The sequence below is a fragment of the Camponotus floridanus genome, unplaced genomic scaffold, assembly GCF_003227725.1.
Source record: "Camponotus floridanus strain SB8 unplaced genomic scaffold, Cflo_v7.5 scaffold8, whole genome shotgun sequence".
NCBI classification, from domain to species: Eukaryota; Metazoa; Arthropoda; class Insecta; order Hymenoptera; family Formicidae; genus Camponotus; species Camponotus floridanus.
In genome coordinates, this window is record NW_020229849.1 from 2,473,491 (window position 1) to 2,490,408 (window position 16,918).

General features: G+C 34.3%; 1 protein-coding gene across 5 annotated transcripts in view; it reads right to left on the minus strand.

Moving 5' to 3' along the window:
• Positions 1 to 13,955, minus strand: part of LOC105255442 (putative leucine-rich repeat-containing protein DDB_G0290503) — a 41,514-nt gene extending 27,559 nt beyond the window's left edge. For 2 of the 5 annotated variants that reach the window (XM_020028839.2, XM_020028837.2), the window contains exons 1-2: positions 12,422 to 12,719; positions 9,554 to 10,689 (exon numbers count right to left, since the gene is read on the minus strand). In XM_020028839.2, coding sequence (XP_019884398.1) covers positions 9,554 to 10,503 — 950 coding nt within the window. In that variant the 5' untranslated portion in view covers positions 10,504 to 10,689; positions 12,422 to 12,719. Of the gene's footprint in view, positions 1 to 9,553; positions 10,690 to 12,033; positions 12,273 to 12,421; positions 12,720 to 13,861 lie in introns of those variants that run through there. The other 3 variants (XM_025414437.1, XM_020028838.2, XM_011264732.3) reach the window with 3 other exon arrangements.
• Positions 13,956 to 16,918: the final 2,963 nt, after the last annotated feature.

The window sequence follows — 16,918 nt, forward strand, 5'->3', positions numbered from 1 at the left end:
GCTGGAGTCTCTAGGGAACCACAAGCGGCTCTTCTCCCAGACTTGCGCGTTTGGATCCGACAGATCTAAGATCGTTTTTGGATCAGGAATACGTTCACCCGTTGGCGGATATTTCGCTTATGCGAGTTAGTTTTCTAACTAAAACCCTTTTCTCTTCCCACCCACATCGCGATGGCATGACGCGACGTTAACCTCGCTCGACCTGTTGCTCGCACGATGAAAAAGAAAGAGTCCAACTAGAAACTTTAGGTTTCTATTCAGCCGAGATACATTCTCATCGTGTGTTGGGTCCATGGGCCCTTGAAGGTCCAGTTTCTCGAGATTATTTACATATCGATATGGAGAGCACATGGTGATCACCCAATCCTGACGGCTAACAACGACTCGTGCTATCATTCCCTGTATTGCCATCGCAATCGTTACACGATAAAGATATACGTTTCCAATTATATAATTACTAAAATTAATTAATCACGATGCGTCTGGTACAACGTGGTATATTTCTGTTAGAGAATAAGATTAAAATTTGATTTAAATTGTAATATAGTTTATTGTAATTTAACATCCATGTAGTTTAAAATCCAGTTCATCATTTATAACATTGATTTTAATGATACGGCCATCGACAGAAATTCGATATATATATATATATATATATATATATATATATATATATATATATTTCGGTTCAGATACGACGAATTTTAAAACACAACAAAAGTGATATTCTAATAAAATATAAGCTACGCGAAATTTATTTGTTAATATTGACGAAATGGATCATGAATTCTGCGTTACCCATCTGCGAGCAAAATCTGCGAGGACCCTGTTGGATCTCTTGATGAGATCTATTCAGACTGGGAACCACTAGGAGGATCTGGTTTCATTTTCAGGTTTTAAGTAATAGATGATGCTCCGCATACGCGCCTATTTGCTTCGTAAAATACAGATAAATTTTCAAAATTTTTAAATATAAATAAATTTTCGACAGTCTCTATTAAAAATAATGCACACACAATATTTATAAATTTCTCAATCAATAAATTTTCGAGAAATGCTCGATTTTCGGACGTGTTTATACATTAGACTAATGTACTGTAATGTAAAATTAACAAACGAGATAAATGAGTTTTTAATATGAATATTTCTCTATTCTTTATTCTCATTTCTCTATTCTTTTAAAGCTTCCTTATTAGAAAATATGTATTTATTTCAAAGAGAGCTCGGATTTTTTTCAATTCACTTTCATGTTTAAATGTTACTACTGATTCTAACGATTGAAAAAATCCATCTATTGGTTCCTTTAGATGATTTATCGCGTATAAGTATGGAATTAAAATTTTAGCTAAAATTATATTATTTATTTATAAATTCGTATTTTTGAGAAAAATTGTTTCATCTAAAAATTATAGTGGTTCTCAAGAGCTTTTGAGAGGCAATATATATTTATCACATGTAGCACATGTGTGTGCATCTGAACAATAGACAATACCGGTATTGCATCAACCGCAAAAAATATAGAAAACGCAACTAAATGATGATGTCTGTTATTGTTTCCTCTCTAAATGTAATGAACTGTTTTGCTCATCTTTATAAATTATGAAAAACATATATTATCTGTCATTTAGTCTCTATAATTAACCAATATAATTATTATAATGCTTGTTTTGATACTATTTCAAATGCGTTATATTATCGATATTTTTCAACATAGTCGTGTTAATTATAAATAATTTCTACATGTCAACAATATTATTTACATAAATACATTATCTATTTTTCCCCTTTGCAATCTCCCTTTAATAATTCCGCTGTGGGAGTATTTGTAAATATGCTGAACTCAAATATTAATAACAACTTTTAAAAAAGCTATTTTCAAGAATGCCAAAAATATGTGCGCCATTGAAAGCAAAACTATTTCAGACAATTAAAATTTTAATGTTTCTATTATCGTTGTAATTTTCAATCTTTACGATATTAAGGTATAACAGGTATGAAAAAATAATTTGGTAATCTTTATATATATTTTTGTTCGTTAAAATAATGATGATGACCTTTCGTTCGTTAAAATAATCATGATCACCTTTGTCTTTCTAAGTTTTTACAATACTTTTAACCGACGTCATTCGTCACAATCTCGGTAAAAATTTGACAAATTGATCTAGGAGAAAAAACTTTGGAAAATATTCAGATTTTCTATCGGTTTGTGCTGGTCTCGTTTGGCTTCGGATACCTGCTCTATCTGGCTCTCGTTATAGCGGTAACGACGGCGGCGATGGTGGTGCGAGAGGGGTCAGAGTCCGCTCGGAGGGCGACGGAATTGCGAAGGGGATCGCCGGAGGGGGCGAACGGGAGAAAGAGAGAGAGAGAAGACGGACTGGAGGGTTGATCCAAGGGTGGTGGCGGTGGCGATGCTGATCGTGACGGTGGGTAGCGATGGCGTTGGCGGTGCACGATGCTAACGGACGGTTACCGGCTTGCTGGGGCCTTTGGATCACACACGTCGGATGACGTCACTCTTCGACGTTACCAGGATACGAGGGATCGGAAGATGAAGAAGACACGGAACATTGTCGTGGAACGATATCTGGATCTTTGTGCGATCAGTCTTGATTCAAAATAACGACCTTTTATATCTCTCGACGATGTCAATATAAAGTTTTTCAAATGTTCGAAATAGAGAAAAATTTTCGTGATACTTCGAATTAATATTCCTGAGATTCGTTTTCTCTGATCTCTTCTTCTTCTTCTTATTTGAGATCTGATAATTAATTTCCGAAATTGCCGTTTTTCTTGGGAGGTCGATTGCTAGCTATCTCTCCATCGTTTTTCTTATCTAACGGCAATAATTCTCTTTCATTAAAAATTATATTTACTTTTCGAAATACCGAATGTTTTTTCCCATTAAACTTGTACATTACAACATTCTTATCTACTATTTAAGGCAACATATTTATCTACAATTTGGGCTTAGATATTTCAACATTCTTATCTAAGCCTATTAAAATAATTTATCATTTTTATCTACTTTTTTTAGATAAATTTATTAAAACACATGTTCCTCACATTTTTCTTCTTGTAAATTCTATTATGCCTATTGTGTTTTGCGTGTTTATTTTACTTAGATTATATTGTACAGCTTTTGAATTTTTGTAGCAACAGAGCAAATATTTTCTCAAGAGACCATAGAAAAGTTGTAATTTAATATTCTCTGACAAAGTCGCCGAAGCTTCAATTCTTTAATACGGAATAATCATCACGATCATGTTTTCGATTAAAATTTTCGCGCGAATAATTCGACTTGAAGGAGTATCGTAGATGTAAAATCTGTTGAAACGATTTGCTTGTAATGAGACAACCGAACTCGGGAGAGACAACCTCTACAAGCGCGAGGCAACCACTCCGCCATGATGGTACCGTCACGCACATCCCTCGTGAACATGTCACTCTCTCGTACATAACACAAGCGAGAGCTGCACATGTGTGAAAGAGATGCAGGACACACACACACACGTACACATATACGTTCGTGTGTGCGGTCAACAGAATTCTTCGTCCCCCCAACATCTGGCTGCGGTCCTTCGCCCGAGGGAGAGATTCACGGATAAAAGAAGACTTTCTCGTTTTCTTTAATGTCCATGGGCTTGGATTTTTCGAGAAGCGATTTCTTCGAGTCTCTTGACATTGATCGTTCGAATAAATTTGATTAAAATCGATCACGATTGAAATACGCTAAATCCGTGTGACAAATTACGCGAGGGAAACGTCAAGACGCAAAATGACAAGCCGTTCGATCCGCGACTCGATATATATTATCTCTTATATAAATAACGTCTACAATCCGTCAGATTGAATAATAAATTTTTTCCATCTTCGCAGAGATGTTATTACGTAGGGAAAAACGCATCCAGATGGACGCGAATCGGGCGTGTGGATAGGGTCGAAATAATCGAGTCGAAGGGCCGGATGGAACGAGCCCTTCCAGCCGGTACCGGAGTGGTTGGTCTCCGACGGTGACTGCACATAACGACCCTAGCGGTACCGTTTCTATGGTACCGTTCGTGGGGATTAAAGCCCCTCTCGCGTCGTCACGACCGCTCCACTTTCATCCGGCCGGCGCGGCAGCGGTGGCGGCTGCTGCTGCCGCCGCCATCGGGGTGAGACCAGCCTTGGCCTGGGACCATGGAAACTGGATAGCCTTCCCGTGAAACACGCGCGCGCGCACATATACACATATACACACACAAAACACACACACACACACACACACACACACACACACACACACACACACACACACACACACATATATATATATATATATATATATATATATATATATATATATATATATTGGTCGGCGCGTATTATAATTATCCCGAGTATCGATTACGGTTTCTGAGAGGCACGTGGAAAATTGTCGCTTGATCGATTCATCGATCGGGAAATAAATCGTGCATCGAATAGCTCTTTCTTCACATACAGATATACAGGGTGCGCGAAAAATACCGGACTGGTAAAATGTCTTGAAAACGAGACATTTTGGAGAAAAATGTTTCATACAAAAGTTGTTGAGTTTTAACAAAAGCATCAAATAGCGAAACTTATTTAACCTTGAGCATAACCATGGAGGAGCCCTCAAGGTCAGCTTTAAAATTAAAATTTTAAACGGAAACCTCCAATTTTTATTCAATATTCTTATAGCTTATCTCGAAAGCTATAGCTATTTCGAAAACACTATAATTAAGTTATTTTTCATCGAGTACTTTTCGAATTATGAGGCTTGAAATAATTTCTTAATTTTGTATAATTTTATGTAAAATATCTAATAAATGATAAAACACAATAAAAAAGAAGGTTAAGAAGGTAAAAGATCGTAGCGCAAGATGATATTTTCTTTTCAAGATCCTTTTCAATGATCGATATGTCGTTGGAAAATAAATAAAATAAAATTTTAAAATAAAAATAACAACATGTTTAGACAAGGACAAGCGCGATAGGAAATGGATAGATCTTGTGTACAATATTAACGGACGCAAAATTTAAAAAGGCCAACACTCACCTCGTCATCAGAAAAAAGAACGCAATAAATCGCACGTGAACAATTTTAAATAAAATTGTATTGCGTGACAATCCCCCGATGTAAAAAGATTCCTCAAATTTGTAAATAAATCATAAAGTCGTAGAGATAAAATTGAGCCTGGTTCGAAATTTGTAAAAAATTTGGGAGTCTCTCTGAATTAAAGATCCACAGGAGAGCCGGCAGAAACGAATCGATTTCTTTAATCGATGAATGAAGCCTATGTAAAATAATACAAAGAAAGAAAGCAATACATGTCAAGAACAAAGAAACCCATATCAAGCATAAAACTAATAAGTAGTTAGTAATTTCATATCGCAAAAACTGTTAACAAAATTGAAAATCGAAAGTTATAAAAGAGAATAAAAAAATGTGCATAGTATTATACAAAAGACATGGGAAAATATAGAGCGAAATCGAGAGTCGTTTAAGCTTGATTATTACAAAAGCTGTCACGCAATACAACTTTATTTAATATTTTTCACGTATGCGATTTATTGCGTTCTTTTTTCTGATGACGAGGTGAGCGTTGGCTTTTTTAAATTTTGCGTCCGTTTGTATTATACATAAGATTTATCCGTTTCCTATCGCACTTGTCCTTGTCTAAACGTGCTGTTGTTTTTATTTTAAAATTTTATTTTATTTATTTTTCAACGACCGAACATTGAAAAGGAAAGTTGAAAAAAAATGTAGTCGACCAAACTAGCTAGAAAATTGTTTATTAATACGACATTTCGACCATATGGTTGTGGTCCTTATCAAGTATATACTGGAAAGATTTATAAATAAATCTAAACTAGACTTATAAATAAATCTAAAACTAAATAATTTAATTAGACGCGGTAAAGCTTTATGTACGCGAATGAAAGAACATTGTAATAATATAAAGTTACATGAAACTAATCACTCAGTCATTAGCAAACATAGATTAGAATCGGGACATGATTTTGACTAGTCGAAACCCAATATTTTGCATAGTGAAAAGTATGTTCGAAAGAGAGAGATCGCTGAGATGTTTTTTATCAAGAGATTTAATAATCTAATCAACCTACAGAAAGACACGGATAGTTTAAACAACATTTATGACAAAATAATAAAGGTCACGTAGTTTCGTTTTTCGTCTGGTTGTGTTTAGTTTCTTGACGAAGTCTCACACGGACGCATCAGTTTCTCTCAAATTCAAATCTAGTTAAATAACGTTTTTTGCTAATGTGACTTGTGCAGTTTTGCAAGATTATCGTCTATGCCTGTCTCCTGATTATTATTACATCGGTAAAATTGATCACACTTTATTTCGTTGTGCTTGTTATATTATTCAAACCGAAAATTAATTATTTAATTTATTTATAAATCTTTCCAGTATATACTTGATAAGGACCACAACCATATGGTCGAAACGTCGTTAATAAACAATTTTCTGGCTAGTTTGGTCGACTACATTTTTTTTCAACGATCCTTGGATTATCTGACTAGCGACATAAAGTTATTTTATTAATTGAAAAGGAATTTGAAAAGAAAATGTCATCTTGAGCCATGATCTTTTAGTCTTCTTTTTTATTGCGTTTTATCATATTTATTAGATATTTTACATAAAATTATACAAAATTAAGAAATTATTTCAAGCTTCATAATTCGAAAAGTACTCGATGAAAAATAACTTAATTATAGTGTTTCGAAAAGCTTTCGAGATAAGCTGTAAGAATATTGAATAAAAATTGGAGGTTTCCGTTTAAATTTTTAATTTTAAAGCTGACCTTGAGAGCTCCTCCATGGTTACGCTCAAGGTTAAATAAGTTTCGCTATTTGATGCATTTGTTGAAACCCAACAACTTTTGTATAAAACGTTTCTTTCTAAAATGTTTTGTTTTCAAGATATTTTACCGGTCCGATATTTTTTACGCCTGTACAAGTTGTTTATATGGAGAAGAGAGAGAAACAAATATAATTTTGTCAAATGGCATAGTCATAGTTATCAATGCTTCGATGACATGAAGGTTAAACGACGACAATATGCCTTTGATGACGCCAAGCGTAACCTCGCATGAGCTGCGCCTATGATGAAGTTGTTATCGGTATCAAAGCGTTACCTCGATTTTTATGTATATACATTGGAAAAAAATAATTAGTATCGCGACTATCGCCATTAAAAAGTTAATATCGAGCGTGTAAACGATTTACGGAATTAAACTTATTTTCTGTATAATTTTCCTATAATCTTTAGAACAATAATCATTTGTTCCAGTTATTTAATAATAATTTAATGGTGATAAAAAATTATGGTTATTTATTTTATGATTAATGCTTTTGGTTCCCGATTATGTACCGGTTGATACGAGTATTGTATCTTATCAGGTAGCAAAACTGTTCACTAAATTTATAAATAACAATAATTTACTATTATATATCATTGCTTAAAACAGAATTTATGACATCATTTTTTTATTGTCAAGTGGACTAGTCATTCTTAAATCTAAGATATCATAGAATTCAGAATTTGTTTTAGATATTTCATATCTGAAAAGAATTTTCTTTCTTGACTTTTTTTCTGAAGTAGGTAAAACATCATTTCCACTTTATATGAATAATTTGATTTACTAACGTTTTACGCAATGAATCAAAATTTACCAAATAGTATTTGCTGTCTTCTGACCACACAAAATCTCATAAAACATTGTTCTTCATGCTCTCTTTTCTCTTTTTTTCTCTTTTTTATGTCGAAAGATCTTAAACATTTTTATGAAAAACGTTTCACTTCCGTGAGTAACTGTATTCGTACTGCGTCCCGAAAAAGACATACATATATGTATAAAAGAATGTATTTTTTTAAGGAAAAGATATCCTGCGATATGTTGAAAAGAAACGTTCTCCAGCGTTACACAGACAGATGGTACCAATAAAAAAAATGTCAAGTTATTATAAAATTTTAACTGTTACAAATACGCGAATTATTTATGCATTATTTTCTTCTTTTTTAAATTTGCTAGTTGTAATTATAATAACAAAGAAATTAACAAAAAATAGATATAAAAAAATATTGATTAGTTAACAGTTAATGCATTAATAATAAAATAATATTGAAAAATGCTAGTAATTATAAAACGCTTATTGTAACTGAAAATGATTATAATTGTTTTGATTATCGATTATAATTTTCAAAATACAGTTTCAAATGTATTATAGTTTTTGAATTTTTGCTTTGCGCGCTAGTTCTTTCACAACTGTTTTCCAAAACTTTCCCAACATCTGTTTACGATAAATCAGTAAGCATTCTTTTTCAAGGAAAAAGTTAAATAAAAATAAAGATAGAAAATTCAATAGAAATATAATTCTTAAAAAGAAAGGATTTTTTAAAAGAAGATTTCACAAAGGTACAGTTATACAAATAAATAAAAGTAGAAAATAAGAAAGTAGTAATAAAAAAGAAAAGTTATACAAATAAAAGGAAGAGAATAAAAATTAGCTTTATATCCCATCATTAAAATGCTTGATATTTTTTTTTTGGTATCCATAATTTTGTGAGTCACTATCACCTGCGGATTTAAGAATAAATAGAAGATTTTTGCGTTCCTTTCTTTTTCTTTGTTTTTGAAGTGGCTTGATATAATAAAGCAGAATGTGCATGTGCGTGTGCTATAGCGAAGATTGTGATACGGAAAAAGTAAAAGACACACTCTCGTACATAAGCGGAGGTTGAAAAAGGAGAGTACACGCTGCAGAAATAGTCATCCTGTTATCGATATCACCGTTTACTTATCGTCCCACGGTCAATATTTCGTCCCCACCGCCCTTTTTTTTCTCTCGTCTTCACCTCTTCCCCCTTTTCAACGCGGTATCGTTAATGTACGTTTGCGCATCCGTCAATGCGTTCGCCACTTATCCCGGTTTTATCGGCCGATAACACCAATTGCAACCAGTATCGTCGGTGATCGAAAGAGAAAGGAGAAATATTCGTTATATGAGAAATATCTTTTAGTGCACCGTCGTACATCAGGAAAAACGTATCCTGACATTAAAATCGCACCAATAGCGCAATTTGGCAATTTCTACTTTCGAATTTAGAAAATAAAAAATACTGCATTCGAATTAAAAAAAAATAATAAATATTTGTAATCTCTCTCGTTTTAAATTTTTATGAGTTCCGTTGTGTGCGGATAATATTGAAGCAAAAATATTAAATATTTTTTTCGCAGAAAATTATGTTATATCGCAAAATATATCTATTCCTATCTTTGTTTTCATTTAATTTGAGAGAAAAGAAAAAAGATGATTATATTTTTATATTTGAGAGATGAGCAAGATTATTATCGCAGGATAGTATTTCAGTTTTCGCCCTGCGTTTTTGACCAGCACAATTTTGTGTAATGCGCAGGTGCGTGTATATAGTGAATATAATTAACAATTAAATATATATAGTGTATAGTGAATATAATTAACAATTAAATATATGATATTAATAATAAATATATCACTCACCATTTGATGCTCTTCTTTATGATGTTGCTGACAATCTTCTGCGATTTTCTGGATGATATTACATGGGCATCATCAAGCTTCTGTCGTTTCGTTGTCTCCATCGTATTCTTCTCGTACATTTCTGGTTGACATTCTTCAGCAATGTTATTTTCTTCATCGGCATTTACCTTCGCCGAATTTTCAACCCATTCTACTATGTGGTCCTTTTGATCGACGGATAATGCAGAGTCGCCTCCAAGTTCCTCTTCATTAATAAGCTCGCTGATCGTGGTCGGAGAACCAACAATTCCAATCTCCGATTTCTCTTCTGCTCGCATTGAGAAACTCCTCGAATCCCTTTCGTCTTCTGTACTTTTTAAAGTTGCGGAAGCAGTATATTTCTTTGAGCTATCCATACATACATTGTCTCTTGGAGGAGTTCCTTCCTTTTTTACCATCTGCTGATCTTTTCCACTGCCGTCTTCTTCATCGTTGTCTTTTGCGTTTGTAGAAACACCAGCAATCTTCTGGAGCATTTCCATCTGCAAATCCCCGTGTACGACTTTTAAGATTTCGTTCAGTCTCTGATCTATGTCGGGGGAACATTTTCTGACTTCTTGATTGTCAGATCTTTCTTCTGTAGAAGAAAATTCCTTGAGATTCTCTTTGACTTCTACTTCAATTTTCTCCAAAGATGCATTTCCGGATTTAGTTTCCTCTTTAGAATCTCCATTGCAATCAGTTTTAAAAGCATTTTGTTTCTCTTTATCAGTCAAATCTGTATCTTTGACAACTTTCTCATTATTCACGTCTGTGTCTTCTTTAGAAGTAGATGCTTTGTCAATGTCTGTAAGTTCACCCTTTCCTTCATCGGAAGCTGTTTCATTGGTTGCAGAAGTTGCTGAAGGAGTCTCAGACATGTCGTCGTTATTCGTTGAGTGTTTGGTATCTTCTGTAGTGTTTTCTGCCATTATTGGATATTTCAAGAAATCAGTTTCCCAACATCTTAATTTCAATCAATATGCTCTTTCTTAGCATATTAAGAAGACTTATATTGTTTTTATGGGCATATTACATTGACAAATATATATTTTCTTAGATATATTCTTTGTAGATTTTTCTTCCAGTTGCGTTCTTTGTGTTGTTTGTGTATGTTCCTATAACAGAGAATAAAACATCTTTTAGAATTATAAAACATATGCAAAATGTTGCAAAATTATCAGGTATTTTTTTATAATAATAAATTATTTGATCATATAGAGTTTTTTTAATATTATCAAAAGAAATAATTATTCGTTGTAAGTTTCTAATTTTTTCCATTTTTCTAAACATTTTAAATTTTATTCAAAAAGGTTGTAGAGTTTTATTATTTTTTTAACTTTCAAAGTTTAGTTTTACAAAAAAAGTCTTTCCTTTCCAATTACTTACAATTACAAAATTATCAATGCTCATTGAAGGAAAAATCGACACGAGAGAAATTAATCAAATAATTTTCTGCCGAAAGCATATTTAATAATTATCAGAACACTTTTTTCAATATGTAAAAAAAATAATTTTGTTCTCTTAATTATTTTTAAAAATTATTGATGTCATCATTAATGTACTATTGCAATACACAGTATTTCTGAGTAATCTTTTAGCTTTATTTCATTCAATCATTCCCACAGAATTATTTCGAGTACGAGTCTCTTTACCTGAATGCATTTAACATGATCTCTTGATTCGAGTTCTCGTAAAATACTTAAACTTACAAATCATCAGCCTTTATTCCTTTCCGTTCATTTTTATACCTGTCCTTGAATGGGAAACGAGAATGATTTATGAGAATGGAACAATAGAGTAAGTAGTTGAAAAGAAAAAATTTACATTCATCTAACTACTTCCTACTGGTCACAAACAAAGTCTAAAGATACAACAAAATACTATGCACATTTGTCAAAAAAAAAAAAAAAAGAAAGCTGAATGAAACAAATATAATGTGCGAGATTGTTTTCATCGATAAGTCAAATTCCTGCATTATCGAACTATTACAATGAGGTTAGGAAGAATCGAAATATTACACAAGACAATTTACCACAATTTCTCATAAATGTCGACATTATTCCTCTCGTACACAATACTAACCACATACGAGTTTCTCAAGAAAGACGTCCGACTGCGTAACACACGTAATAATCGCGCAATTATCGTTTCACGGTCCAGCATAAAAAAATAAATAAGCCGATACATTAATTTCAAAAAAATTGTAAACACGCACACACACGTTTAAAAAAACATAGAAAATTCTCGCGTAAATTCCCGATCGAGTCGGAGATGCTCGAGCGATTCTTGCGCAAAATGATGCCCTGGCAAGACTGTCATCGCATTCGCGAGACGACGACAATAGATTCTTTTTCCGCAACGCAATGTTTACTCGAGACGAGATAACGACGTAACCTATCTGCAAAAAAGATCTCACGCAAGATTGTCAGCCGGGGGCTTCTTACGCCTTTCTTACGCACTTAATCCAATTGCTCCCCCGCCGATCTCGTCTCTCCTCTGCCAAAATAAGTCGTCCCGAGCCTCCAGCGAGAGACCTGTCACTCGCTCCTCCAGAAGCTTCCAGGTTTGTTTACGCTCTCGAGACGCGACGACGAGAAGGTCCGAGACCGAGACCCGGCTCAAGACTCAATATCGCGACGCGATTTTATTACGCGATCGTTGCGGGAGCATCTCACGGACGGGCGCGACGTATCGTAGCGCGCGCACCTAACCTCTATTATTTAATTCGGAGGCACCGGCGAGTCGAGGCCGACGAGGGACGCGAAAAAGTACGGGCGAAAATGTAACGCGGGAGGGAAAGATCCCTTTCGCACTCTCTCTCTTTTTTCTCCTCTTCTTTTTACATACCTTGAATCCAGAATTCGTCGGCGCGAGGAGTAAGCTCGTCGGTCGAACGGCTCTCGTTCCGAGGGACGATGACGACGGCACGAAATTCGCGTTCGGAAATGGCAGCGGAGATTGCGACGCGACGCGATCGCGAACGTAAACGACGCGAGCGGAGATCTTCTCGTGAAAGGAAAAAAAAAAGAATTCCACGGGAAATACGAGAGCGCGTAGGAAAACGCGAGAGCGGTGCGTCGAGGCTGCTGACCTCACTGAAATTTAGCCATGTTGAAATGCGCAATCCGCGGATTCGAGAGAGATAGCGGACGGGATATGGCGCTATCTCCCTCTCTCTCTTCGCCCCTCTTCGCACTCTCCCCACTCCTTCTAATAAAAGTATGCGTCTCACTTGCCGCTTCGCGAGCGTCGTTTACCCTTCTTTGACTTTCAATGAACGACGAGGATGAAAACGATTTCGCGAGCGTCGAATGGAATGTGCTTTAAAAAAATTGTTATGAAAAATATCTCGTTAATAATGTAATCGATCCCATTTAATGATATGTTAATGATATGTCGAGAGAGAGATTTAATTCTGATTATAAGACTTGTAAAGTTTCGATAGAATTTTTCCAAAGCGTTTTTACGCGTTTTTTTAAAAGCAAAGTTATTCATCTGACACATGTATATTCTCTCTCTCTCTCCCTTTCTCGGCTTATGATTTTTTTATACGAAAATTATATGAAGTTCGGTTCTTAAATGATTGATGGTACCTTACTTATCAATTAACAATAAAAACCAAATTGTTTATATATCCCGAAATTCGTGCAAATATAATATTCCATTAGAGAATTAATGATTGTTAAATAAAGAGCGATCGTTTTCAATATAATTTATAATTTCAATATAATTTATTATGAACAATACGATTTTCATTCAGAATTTCTCTGAATCGCGCGAGGGAGAATCTTTTATATAAATTGGATTTATATTTATTATTATATCAATCTTTTTATTATCGTCAAAAGCTTATACAACTAATCAAAGAAACTTTTATTTTTTGATTACTTTAAACTTATAAAAAAAAGAATAGAATCTAAAATAAGACAAATTATATGAAATTCGGTTCTTAAATGATTGATGGTACTTTATCAACTAACAATAAAAATCAAATCGTTTATATATCCCGAAATTCGTGCAAATATAATATTCCATTAGAGAATTAATGATTGTTAAATAAAGAGCGATCGTTTTCAATATAATTTATAACTGAACAATACGATTTTCATTCAGAATTTCTCTGAATCGCGCGAGGAAGAATCTCTTATATAAATTGGATTTATATTTATTACTATATCAATCTTTTTATTATCGTAAAAAACATACAACTAATCAAAGAAACTTTTATTTTTTTATTACTTTAAACTTATAAAAAAAAAAGAATAGAATCTAAAATAAGACACTTACCAGGAAAGAAGCAGCAATGATACTCGCGCCTTTCTGACAGTTCATTTCCGGTTCAATTCAATGTTCCGATGATCGCGCTTCGAAGCGAACTTGTCGACTGAATAATCGCGACTTTCATTCATCGTCGACGCGAAGACTTTCGCAGGTATGTACGTAAATGTCAATATTGTTCCCGTGTAATGTCTCGTGCGTTGTTTACGTTTCGCGTTGGCGACCTTCGCCGTTGCGATCATCGTGTTTCTCAAAGTCAATTGTCTCCGCATAACTCAAAATATTTATGCGCCTGTGGAACATACGGCCAGGTGGCTCTGCGCATGCGTCGACAATATGGCAGTCGGCGCCGGTCGAGCCGGCTGTTGCGTCCTCGCGTGTTTGACGTGTGCGTGCGATCGAATCGTAAATCTGTGCGTGAATGTATGTTTCAAATCGAATCGTGTGTAGTTCAAGGACTCTGGAAAACGAGGACTTTTCCCCGGAAGGATGGCTTCGCCTGGATTTCCACGGAGAGAACAACAGGCTGATCGCCGGACGTTGACGGAACGAGTTTTGAATCGACATCGACGCAAAAGGAAAGAACGAGGTAAGTGATAACGATATTTATTCCAGTCGCCAATTTTCAAAGCATGATCGAAATGGACTTCGATTCTGTATATGATATATCGCGGGAGAGGGGGGAGAAGGGAAAGCTGTCTAGATAAATTGACGGGAGAGACATGACTCCTGCGGTGTTCTCGTATATTTACAGATTATTCGTAATTCATAGTCAATAGTAATCATATATATATATATATATATATATATATATATATAATATGTATATATCAACAAAATAATATTTTAGTCATTCTTACGTCGCTAATAAAATCTAGAAGCTAAACAGTCACAGGGTCTCGATCATCTAAAAAATTGCTGGCTCCTGCCTAGTCGCTATCTTCGCGCGCATTTCGCGCTCTCTACCTAACAATAAATAAACAAACAAGTAGAAATCTATACATTCTCACGCGCGTCACATCGCGAGCATGATGGTTAATGATGATTATGAATATTGTATGCTGCACGGTCGTAGATAAGGAAATGACGTCGATAATTACGACGGTTCGTTGACATTCCGTAGATGGAGCAGCTCTGAGTCACGAGCGATAATTTTTAATTAGCACCGTTTACAAAGAAAGAAAATAATGAAACGTATGAGAGCGATTTTTTGATTGCAAGAGAGAAAATATTTTTTAAAGAAGAATTTTTCTATCTGGCTAAAAAAAATTCCTCTCCTTCCCTCTCGCATTAAAAAATTTGCATTTCAGGCGTAAAGATATTTTCAGCCTCTCACATTATCGCGTATTACATTTTACTTACGCATTTATTATTGAATTTTCTTATACAAGTCGGCCTTGTCTTGATATTTCTACAATTAATATTTCCTTTCGAATCGGAATGAGGTGAAGGATTAATTGAAATCGATTGCGCGAAAAAATTTTTCTTTCTTTCTTTTTTCTTGCCAGCGATAATCTTATTCTCGTTAATAATATTTTGCATAATATCGTCTGTATCGTTTTACGTATGACGAAATGGGGACAGAACGGTCTTTGTCTTTATTTTTGTCGCGACGTAGCGTGCCACGTGATCTATCATCGTCGTTGTGAATGTCGTAGGTGTATGTATGTTAAAACTGTGGTGTCTCTAACGAGGTCGTCGCGGATACCGCTAATAATCGCGTGCGTTTCCGTTGGACGATCGTTTCTACGTTATCTACGACCGTAGACGCAAATCGTACACCAAATGCATCAATCTCTATCTCTCGCACATAGCCGCCTTAATTGTACATCCGGGATCAATTACGCCCCGGTTAATCCGCGATACTTCCGTTAACTTGGCACTATTATATTATATTCCGTGTTGTGGTGTTTTTATGAAAATTCAATATTTCTAAAATCTACCTCCTTGCAATATATTTTTTTTTTAGCAATTAATCATCAATTGGTTTTGAATTATTTTGTAGCATAACATAATATTAAGTTAACATTCTTGTAATTCGATCCACAACGTAATAAATTATAGATTAGAATAAAAAATTAGCAATAAATTGACATTTGATTGTATTCGAGTTTGATTTGTTGTAATAGGAAGGCCAAATTGACGGAAATATCCACGATAATTAATCCATGTTTTTTTATATGGGCATAACAAGTAAATGAAGGTTTGATTAATTCGATACGATCGTCGATACTCAATTACTCGCTCGCTTAATTGAATGGTTAACGGTTCATTCTGATCATAGCTCTAGCTACGATATAGTCGGAGAAATAAAATTCTGTGGCTCCATGATTTACGCGTCATGTATCCTATCTTACTGCATTAAATCTAAAAAAAAAAAAACAGAATAATGCGCTTCATTTCAGAAACAAAATTTGCTTTGAATTAAAATAGAAATTGTCTCTGAAATAATTTTTATAATAAAAAAAAAAGTCTAATATGCTCATTCGTAATATATTATATTAAATATATTATTTAATATATATTATATTAAATATAATTAAATATATTTAATATATTATACCTAATATATTATATTTAATATAGTATGTTTAATATATTATATTTAATATAGTATATTAAATGTATCAGTGTTTAAGAGGGAGAGAGAAAATATATATTTACATAATTTTTTAAGAGAGAGAAAATAATATTAAATGTCGGCATAACTTTGTGTTCTCTACTTTATGCTCCATTTTATTTTGGAATATTTGGAAATTTCTTCTATGCTCCTCGTTTGACACACACGGTAGCAACATTATAAATGAATCTACTCCAAAATTTACAATCGGGATCATCACGGGATACACGGTTCATGCATGGGACTAGAGAATTAACTTGACCGACGCCAATCCGTATCGGTGAGCGACTCGCATAAATTCTCGCCTGAGAACTGTACCAATTGCTGCGAGTCACCGAGGAATTCCTTTCGCCGTAGCTAAGTGTCGGATTTCGACTCCGATAATCAGTGTCGTGCACGGCACGATGTCTCATGTATTCGTGCGTGTCAACGTATGCTAAATACAT